We start from the raw sequence: 11,057 nt of genomic DNA on the forward strand, positions 1-11,057 counted from the left end.
TTAACCATTGTCATAGGGCAACATTTGTAGTAAGTGTTAAATGAGAAAGTATTTTGTTCTGTAAGCCTTCATCTTAAGTGAGAATAACAGCACAAGTGGAAAAGCGTAGTCAATGTCACTGAACTGTGTATGTAGAAATTTTTGAAATGGTGTCTCTTTGGCTATGTGTATTTTCACCAAAAAAAAAAAAACGTGGAGAAGTTAGAGGGTTGACATGTTGTGGGGTTGTTAACCAATGTCATAAAACAATATGTGTACTACGGTTTCATGAGAAACTATTTGTTCAGTAAGCCTTCACCTGAAGTATAATAAAAACAAACAAACAAAAAAAAAAAAACTAATTATCTAGGTGACCATACCTTGCCACATGCTATATCACAGGAAAGAAACGATGTGCGTTTATCTTACATGAAGTTTATTTTTTAAGCGCAGTCAGTGTGTTAAAGTATTAAAGCCAATATCTTAAAGACAGGCGGAAGAAATTGAGTTTGGGGATAAACGGTAAGCATTTTAAATGTGGAGATTACCTATGCACTTTGTAAAGCAATGCAAGTACCTCTTCAAGTAGAGTCTTCACTTCTCTGCTCAGCATACTCAATACCAGATCTCCCACTGACCATATAGAATCATGAGATACTGCATTAATAATAGCTAATGTTTACTGATCACCACCCATCTGTCAGTTTGTCATACTGTGGTGACTTGCATGTTGCTGTGATGCTGGAAGCCATGCCACTGGTATTTGGAATACCAGGAGGGTCACCCATGGTGGACAGGTTTCAGCTGAGCTTCCAGACTAAAACAGACCAGAAAGAAAGGCCTGGAAATCTACTTCTAAAAATTAGCCAGTGACAATCCTGTGGATCATAATAGAATATTGTCTGATGTAGTGCTGAAGATAAGCTCCCCCCACCACCCCCAGGTTGGAAGGTACTAAAGATACACAGTGGCTGAAACAATGCACTGGAGCATAGCAACAAAACAAACGTGAAGATGGCGCAGGACTGAGCAGCATTTTGTTCTGTTGTCTACGGATGGGGTTGCCATGAGTTAGAGTCAACTAGGTGGCAATTAACAACAGGAACGTTTATTGATTTCATAGGTACCAGGCACTAGTCTAAGTATTTTACTGTATTATTTCATTTAGTTCTTCTTACAACCCTATGAGGTAGGCATTACTAACACTTCCGTTTTACATACGATCAAACTGAGGCGCAGAATGCTTTGGTGGCTTACCTAAGAATTAATAAAATTAAGCAGAGCTTTAACAAATCAGCAGTTTCTCAAGCACTTACTCCACTTTCAAGCAGGTGAATGATTTGTCCCTCAAGAATAAACAGTCCTTTTGTTTCATCCTGATAATCCTCAGAACTCAATCCTTAACCTAATTTCTCCCCATAGGCTACTGCATTCTGCTCTCTCTTGTGAGTTGCATTTTCGGTATTTCGGTAAAACTAGTACTGATATCTAGTTATAAATGATCATAATCACCCATGAGAAATAATTTTTACAAATTGTTTTGATATGTTTTATGAATGATAGCATAATAATAAATATAAAACATTCATGCACTGTTAAATGTACATTAAAAGAAGAGCTTGAGATTCAATACTAAGTTTTAAAATAAATACATTACACACATATATATAGAGATGTGTGTATGCACATGTGCAGCGCAGTGGTGTGTATAATTATTTTAGATTTCTTTATATTATATATTACTGAACATATTTCTCCACTACTGAATTTTATTATGTAAATCTTCAATCATAGGAATATAATATGTAATTTGGCATAAGGAAAAGTCAGATTTAAAGCAGCTTCCCTATTTTAACTCTTGTTAACTTTTGTCATGTTTATTTATTTATTTATTTTTTATCACACAGGCCCACTTTCAAAAAGACTTTTGCTAAAAGTCTACTGATTTTCAGATAGGTAATAGCCTACGGAGTTACCCAAATGGTATTTCAATAAATGTCAATTTGGGTTCCAGGCAATGAATAAGATTTCATCAGGCTACAACGTGTGGTAAAGTGTAAATTACTTGCTCTTACATAGCACAAGAATAGTAAGAAACATAAGCTTCTTCTTGTGCATTACTGAATGCAGAGCTGGATAATTATCATGAAGTTATTTCAAAGGGGCAAGTAATCATAAATTCTCTAGTTGTCATTTTTCATCATCTGCTTCTTTGCTGAGAACTTGGGTGACTGATGCTGCATAAACATAGCACTTCAAGGGCCGTATTTGGACCCACGAAAGTGAAGATGTATTCACAGAAGTGAAAAGCGATGTCTTTTGAATGGGCTCAAACACAAGAAAGTATGTGCACAGGTATTAAACTCACATGTACAAGAGTGAAATCTGTCCACACCCTCATCTATGTTAGAAGCTTGTACATACTAGCTAGGATAAGCTCCACGTAGAAAATGAATTCAGTTATTCATTTAGGAAGTGGACTCAACTCTCACAGTGTTATGGGGGCTTTGAGAATCAAGATGCAAGGAGATACTTTCACTGGAGGAAATAGTGAAATACACATTAGTTGTTCTTAGTTTATTTGAAGTCATTTAGAAACATCTGCCTACAGAGAAACCGTTGCTGTTGTTATAGTGATTCTTTGGCCACTAAGTTATTGTAAAAAAAAGCCCTACATATCTGTACAAAAGGTGCTGCATGAATGAACTCCAATCCTTGGCTCAGACTACAGGGTAGTCTCCCTACTTCTTCATACCTGAAGAAGCAGGTGTGCACTGATATAGCAGTATGGGCTGTTAAAATGTGAAACAATTACCTGGTGGTAAACAGTTGCTGCTCTTAACCCCTCCTGTCTCCTCCACCATTGTCAGCCCTGAGCCCTGTGACCCTCTGGACCTCCCATCCATCAAATACAGAATTGGCTTCCTGCTCCCATGTCCCTTATGATTGGTGGGTGCCAGTGCCCGGAAGCTCTCTCCAAAGTCCCTGGAGACCCCTGCCCCGAGTTACCACCTGGCCTCAGGAGAAGCCCTCTGGGGATTCTCACCATCCAGACACACCTGATGAAGCTCCTCTGCCCTACCGCCATCCCTGAGTGCCACCTCCACCCGGTCCTTATCAGACCCCAGCAGTAAGAGACAGAGCCTCAGGTGGAAGCATGGCACCCTGGCAGGCAAATGCTCAGCAGGTACCACCCCAGGCCCTGGGAGCTCGCTTTGGGCCAGGACCTCCAAGTCGCCCTCACATGGCCACTTGAAGGAACTGCAAAATCCATAGGTCTTGGGCTTTGAGGGCTGTGGAGCTAGACAGGGGTAGCAGGTAGCCCCAAGAGCTGTTAAATAATCTGAACATCACCCCTGTATACATTGACTTTCTCTGTTGTGCAACTGAAACAGGTAATACAAATACAGATCATAGTTCATTACCATCAATCCTATGGAGCCATAAGGTCTACATCTCTGATGTGGCAAAGATGATGTACAATTACTTTTAAGCTCAAACTTTTTAATTTACGACATACTCTGTCATCCTTCCCCTGACTCACATACACATACGCACACACGAAGTATACACAGACTTGGTGTATAGCCAAGTAAAAGAAATTGAGATCCTTCCTTAAATCCCTATAGAGACCAGAAGATTTCTCTGCAGAGTTTTAAGATATTCCGTAACACTTCAAAGTGAAGGAAAGACCAAATACATTTTCTAAACATATATTTACGGGAAAATTTATTCTAACAAAAATTGTATCTTTGAAAATAAAGCATCCCTCCTCTAGAGCTATATACATAAATGCGTATTTATACTGATACTTGCTTTTAGGTGAAGTTGATTGGTCCAGTGCCCGATGATTTTGTACTCTGTACTTTTGTTGGTTATCTGATACTGGAAGATGTCATAACGTCCAGGAGCATCTCCGTTCTCGTTAAAAGTAACGGGTGTTCCAGCACTACCTATAAACGTTTAGAAAAGAATATTAATAAATGGTTTTAGAAAGATAGCCCACTGGGCTTATTATTCTCTAGGAAAGAATGGTAGATAAAAATATATTGTGTGTAGTCAGAGATAAGAAGATTGTAATACATACAAGGTCATTTTTGATAGCATAATGTCATTTACATGAACAGAAATCCAGATCTACCCACAGGAGGAAGATGTGCTTTATTGTGGACATTAGAAAGTAAATGATGAGCATCCAAGTTGGCGATGTACTTAACAGCTAAATAAATAAAAATTGATAGGCTAAATATTCAAGACCGGATACAGAGAATGGCAGTTAATAGAGAAAAGTGTAAATGTACTGAAGCATAACAGCTATTGTACAATAACCAGTTTTGCTGAGTTGACGCATGGTGACCCCATGTGCGTCAGAGTAGAAATGTGCTTCACGGGGTTTTCAATGGTGATTTTTTAGAAGTAGATAGGCAAGCCTTTCTTCTGAGGCACCTCTGGGTGGACTTAAACCTTCGTCCTTTGAGTTAGCAGCAGAACACCTTAACCATTTGTATGACCCAGGTACAATATGAGCTACAAATAGCAACTCAAATACAGTAGGTGAATGTCCCAGCCAGATTCCCCAGGATTTTACTTGATCTCAATTTCAATTCCACTCTGAAGCAGTTGCCCTATTCAATTTCTCTTCTAAGGCTCTGCTTCTGCTACCTCTGCCGGAGAGTATATCAATGTGGGCTGCCATTGGGAATCTCTCAATGGGCAAGGCAGTGATCACTGGGAAGCCCCAAACTCTGCTCAGATTATAAAAGTTCTCCTAATTCACTCTGATGATAGGAACAGTGGCAGAGCAGCAGGATGCAAGAAATGTGGTCTTTTCTAACTCCCATTCCTCTCTGAGGCTTTCATCTTTTCTCTTAATAGCTTCTGCTCACTTTTACTTTCCCTCTTATTAACTTTTATATAATCACAGGTTTTAAGAGTAGACAGGGATCACCACCCCAATGTTTCCTTGCTCGAGCTAGTTCCATTATCTACACAGACTTTCCATTTCTAAACAGACTTTAGATACCCCTTGATTTTCTTGGCTTACTCTTCCCTATCTTACAAATTCACCTGACACCAATCCCTTTGCTTTGTGCCTATCTTCTTTCTGCAGGTCCCCATCTCTGAATTTCTTCTCCCAGCATATCAGATTTAATCTCTATAAGGTATTAGGAAGTTCCCCCTTCTTGCTATCACTTCTCTATACTATACTTTCTAAAAATATATACTACCAGTGGTTATATATGTCAACTGTATACATTCTCATCTTATAATGAGTTTCTTGTTCTATGTCAGTTGTTTAACTAAATGACAACAATCATAACATTGTAAAATATTTACCAAACAAAATGGGTGAGTTCATAAAAAAAAAATAATAATTTGCAAATGAATACAACCAAAGTTACACAGAAGCAATTAGGCTATTTTTCTAGTATGAAATAGATGTCTAATATTCTCTGTTCTCCAGAATCTTCCTAAAATCTGAACACAATGTGAAGTCTCTGATGAGACCACAGATATCTGCTAAAAAACAAAACTGTTGAGGCCACAAGAGATGGCACAGAGTGGAAGAAAGAACACTGGTTTGAGAGTCAGCTGCAGGTCCGTGCTAACTCCACATACCCCACCCCAAATTCCTGCATTTATTTTCACAGCTTGTGTCTGTCTCATTTTCTTCACTTGTACCAGAGGGACTTAACGATGAAGATGAACATGTTTTGAAGTCTTAAAAGATGTACATATCTATAAAGTATTAGTAGGAGTTGGAGTAGTTTATGCAGGAAAAGACTTTATAAAACGAGAGAGATGGGAAATTGGGGAATAAAGTAGAAGCTCTCCAATCAACCAGCACTGTCTTGGCTATTCCTTAGATACTCCAGTGGAAATTCATTTGCCACTCTTGACCAAAACCTTTCCTAACTCCTGGTGACTTTGGGCAGGTTGATCTCTTAAAGCTTCAGTTTCTTCATCTGTAAAATGAGGATAATAATGACATTTTTCTGATAGCATTATTATGAGAATTAAATTAATCAATATGTATAAAGTGTTTAAAACTTAAATGGGGTAATTAGATATTTATTATTATCATTCTTATAATTATAATTTTTATTATTATTCACCCCATATGTGTTTTCAACACACACCAGGTCACAGTAATAGAAACGATGTTAAAAGGTCTTGAAGTGATGCCTTCGTTAGTTGCGAGTCAATTCTAACTCATGACAACCCCATGCGTGCAGAGTAGAACTGCTCCATAGGGTTTTCAAGGCTGCGACCTTTCAGAAGCGGATCACCAGGCCTGTCTTCTGAGGCTCCTCTGGGTGGGTTTGAACCACCAACCTCTCAGCTAGTAATCAAGCCCTTACTGTTTGCACCACCCAAGGTCTAGGTAAAGGATTATAGGAGTTCTAATGAGAAAGAGATTATTTCTGGCTGGAAAAGTAGATATTAGTTATAAATTTCACATTAACACTATCAACAATTTTTAACATTTATAAACCACTTTAAAAATTTTAATGTCAGGTCCTTCACGAATAAAAAACCAAACCTGTTGCCATTGAGTCGATTCTGACTCATAATGACCCTACAGGATAGAGAATGGCCCCATAGGGCTTCCAAGGAGCAGCTGGCGGATTTGAACTACTGATCTTTTGGTTAGCAGCAGAGCACTTAACCACGGAGCCACTAGGGCTCCAAACCCATTGCCGTGGAGTCTATTCCAACTCATAGGAGCCCTGGTGGTGCAGTGGTTAAGAGCCTCAGTGAGCTACAGCTGCTAACCAAAAGGTCTGCAGTTTGAATCCCCCTTGGGAACCCTACAGGGCAGTTCTACTCTGTCCTATAGGGTTACTATGAGTCATGAATAAAGGAATATTTAATTTCCTCTAACTAAAATAATCCCCAATGCTGTCACCTCCTTCACTGAATTATTCCTCGTCTCCTACAACAGCAGTTACCAATCTTTTTGCATTAATGACACTCAAGATAAAAGAATGTCATTTGTGTAACACACTCTTATGAACGTACCCTGGGTTACGGATACTTCTCAACATGCTAGATGTTTCTCCATCTCTTTTTATACAACTCAAGAAAGTACACTGAAAGGAATGCAAGTGAGTGAGAGTCACATTATCACAGAAATAAACATGCCCCGACTTAGCTACCTCAAACTTCATTACAGACAGCATGCTATTTACCACGAGCCTTGTAATAAATTTGACATTGCATTAAAAGCAACATACTACTCAGCCAGAAAGACAAATGGAGTCTTGATACGTGCTACAACATAGAAGGAGCTTGAAGACATTATTCTGAGTGTAGTAAGTCAATCACAAAAAGACAAATACTGCTTAACCTCACTTATATAAAAAGACAAGAGCAGGCATATCTATAAACCAAAGTCTATTAGTGTTTACCAGGGGCGAGAAGGAGGAGGAGATGGGGCTTATTGCTTATAGAGAACTGAGTATCAGTTTATGGTGATGGAAAAATCTCATTGATTAAGTGTAGGGTTGCACAGCTGATTAACGTAATTGCTGTCAATACGTTCTACAGCTGTAAAAAGTTGAATTGGCAATAGTTGTGTGGTAGATATATTTACAACAAAAAGAGTAGTTGCCGAGGCTGCTTATGTACAACCCAATACCTCAAGGGATTTAATTCCTTGGTTTGGAGGTTTAGGGTCATGGCTTCATGGTCCCAGTTAATTGGCCTAATAAAGTGTTTAGTGCTTCTGTTTTATCTCCTAGTTCGTTGCATAGTGCCTGAGGTCTTAAAAGCTTGCAAGTGGCCATCCAACTTACAACAACTGGTCTCTATTTGCCTAGAGCAACAGAGGAAGAAGGGGAGTGAAGAACAGGAGGAGGAAATGGAATGTGTGGCTAATTGCCTCCAGGAACAACTGCCTCCTTTGCCATGAGACCAGAAGAACTGGATGGTGCTCAGCTACTGAACAATTTGATCAATGATTCTATAGAAGAATCCCGATCGAAAGGGGGGATATGCAGAATTCTCATGGAATCTAGACTTACTGGAGCCTTGGAGGTTAGACGAACCCCCAGAACTATTACTCTAAGATAATCTTTAAACCTTAAACCTCGGACCAAAAATTTCCCCTGAAATCTCAAAACCAAACAATAGTTTAGGTTAACTAGTAAAGAATGCTGCCTTGAGCACTATGCTCTTTTAAGAACTATATGAGATCAAATTGACAATAGCAACTGGAAAGATTAGACAGGAAACTTAGGGGGCAGTGAGTTTTTGTTAATAGGGGGAGGAACAATAGGGAAAAGGAGGGTGACAATATCTGCACCACTTGAAGAATGTAATCAACGTCACTGAATTGTACACCTAGGAATTGTTGAATGGTGTATGTTCTGCAGTGTATATTCTCAACAACAACAAAAATAAAATAAATTTAAAAAAAAAAAGAAGCAATGTACTCAAGTGTGAGTTCTGGAAGCAGACCATTAGGTTCAAATCCCTTTTCTGTCATTTATGTATGACTTTGGGTAAGTCCTTAGTTTCTCTGTACCTCACTTTGTTTTAAAAATGGGGCTAGTAGTATTTACTACCTCAGAGGGATATGTGAGTGTTAAATGAATCAACATATGCAAAATATTTAGGCTGATTTATGGTATATAGTAAGCATTATATAAGTATTAGCTGTCATTTCCTTTATTGTTTCGTGGCAATGCTGCTATCGATACCCACTGTCTACATGAGAAGATATACACTTCTCAGTAAGCATATTCAGCTTTCATGATCTCAGATCTCATCCTTCCTACTCTCTGCTCTCCTCCAAAACAATGTCACATACACCTAAACTCCAGTTCTCTAAATTAACCACATTCTTTCTCACCATCCTTTCTTTGTACAAGTTATTTTCTGTCGATTCCTTTCCTCTAATTCCTTCTTTTCTTTATAATTCCTTCAAGATGTGGCTCAAGGGCCACTCACTTCTAGAAACGTGATTCTCCAAAGCTATAGCAGGGACCCAAGTATGTCTTTATGTCCTAGATGCTCTAATATAGAACACTCCCTGCACCTTAATTATTCATCGCCAAACCTGATCAAAAACACTTGTTCAACAGATATTTATTGAGAGCATACTAGTGCTCATGGGAGAAAGATGTGGCAGTCTGCTTCCATAAAGATTTACAATCTTGGAAACGCTGTGGGCAGGTTCTACTTTGTCCTATAGGGTTGTCATGAGTCAGAATCGACTCGACTGCAGTTTACTAGTTTAATTTACTAGTGTTCAAGGTCCCTGGGTAGTGTAAATGGTTTGTGTTTGACTATTAATAAAGGTTGGCAGTTTGAACTGACCCAATGGCACCACAGAAGACAGGTCTTTGCTTCCTTAAAGATTACAGCCAAGAAAACCCTATGGAGTAGTTCTATTGTGTAATACATGGCGTCACCATGAATTGGAATTGACTTGATTGCAGTGGGTTTGGTTTCTTTGGGGCTTACTAGCATTCACTCATCTATGCCAAGAAATTTGGAAGACAGCTACCTTGTCAACTGACTGGAAGAGATCCATATACCTGTCCAAAGAAAGGTGATCCAATGGAATGCAGAGATTATAAAACAATATCATTAATATCATATTCAAGTAAAATGATGCTGAATATAATTCAAATACAGTTGCAGCAGTACATGAAGGACTGCCAGAAATTCAAGCTGGACACAGAAGAGGATGTGGATCAAAGAATATTACTGCTGATGTCAGATGGATCCTGGCTGAAAGTACAGAATACCAGAAAGATGTTTACCTTTATTTTATTGACTATGCCAGGGCATTGGGCTGTGTGGATCAAAACAAATTATGGATAACATTGCAGAGAATGGGAATTCCAGAACACTTAATTGTGCTCATGAGGAACCTATACATAGACCAGGAGACAGTCATTGCAACAGAACAAGAGGATACTGTGTCGTTTAAAATTCAGAAGGGTGTATGTCAGGGTTGTATCCTTTCACTATTCTCATTCAATCTGCATACCGAGGAAATAATTGAAGAAGCTGGACTATATGAAGAAGAACATGGCATCAAGGTTGGAGGAAGACTCATTAACAATCTGCGATATGCAGATGACACAAGCTTGCTTGCTGAAAGTGAAGAGGACTTGAAGCACTTACTGATGAAGATTAAAAACTACAGCCTTCAGTATGGATTACACCTCAACATAAAGGGAAAACAAAAATCCTGACAACTGGACCAATAAGCAACATCATGATAAATTGAGAAAATACTGAAGTTGTGAAACATTCCATTGTACTTGGATCCACAATAAACGCCCATTGAAACAGTAGTCAAAAATTCAAAAGATATATTGCACTGGGCAAATCTGTTGCAAAAGACTTCTTTAAAGTGTTAAAAAACAAAGATGTCACCTTGAGGACTGAGGTATGCCTGACCCAAGTCATGGTGTTTTCAATTGCCTCACAAGCATTCGAAAGCTGGACAATGAATAAGGAAGACAGAAGAATTGATGCCTTTGAATTATGGTGTTGGTGAAGAATACTGAATATACCATGGACTGCCAGATGAACGAACAGATCTGTCTTAGAAAAAGTACAGCCAGAATGCTCCTTAGAAGCAAGGATAGTGAGACTTCCTTTCATGTACTTTGTATATCTTATCAGGAGGGACTAGTCCCTGGAGAAGGACATCATGCCTGGTAAAGTAGAGGGTCAGCAAAAAAAGAAAAAGACCCTCAACAAGATGGATTGACACAGTGGCTGTAACAAAGGGCTCAAATATAGAAATAATTGTGAGGATGGTGCAGGACCAGGCAGTGTTTTGCTCTAATGTGCACAGGGACTCTATGAGTTGGAATGGACTAGAGGGCACCTAATAACAGCAACAACAATATATAATTCACAGATACATCTTTAAATGTCTCCGAGTTAAGTATTGGTAGCTAAACTGATTTTCAACATGATCACTCTTTTTTGTTTAGACTTTATTGTTGTACTTTAAGTGAAAGTTTACAATTCAAGTTAGTCTCTCATACAAAAATTTATACTTACATTGTTATGTGACCCTAATTGCTCTCCCTATACTGTGACAGCAC

The 11,057-nt window shown here is 38.7% G+C and overlaps 1 protein-coding gene across 1 annotated transcript in view; it reads right to left on the minus strand.

Moving 5' to 3' along the window:
• The window catches only part of GRM8 (glutamate metabotropic receptor 8), an 813,379-nt gene that overhangs the window by 72,577 nt on the left and 729,745 nt on the right, over nucleotides 1-11,057 (minus strand). Inside the window, exon 8 of the mRNA XM_023737146.1 lies at nucleotides 3,796-3,932. Within this exon, the coding sequence (XP_023592914.1) occupies nucleotides 3,796-3,932 (137 nt within the window). The remainder of the gene's footprint in view (nucleotides 1-3,795; nucleotides 3,933-11,057) is intronic.

This window comes from Trichechus manatus, unplaced genomic scaffold (assembly GCF_000243295.1).
Source record: "Trichechus manatus latirostris isolate Lorelei unplaced genomic scaffold, TriManLat1.0 scaffold00097, whole genome shotgun sequence".
In the NCBI taxonomy this organism is placed as follows: Eukaryota; Metazoa; Chordata; class Mammalia; order Sirenia; family Trichechidae; genus Trichechus; species Trichechus manatus.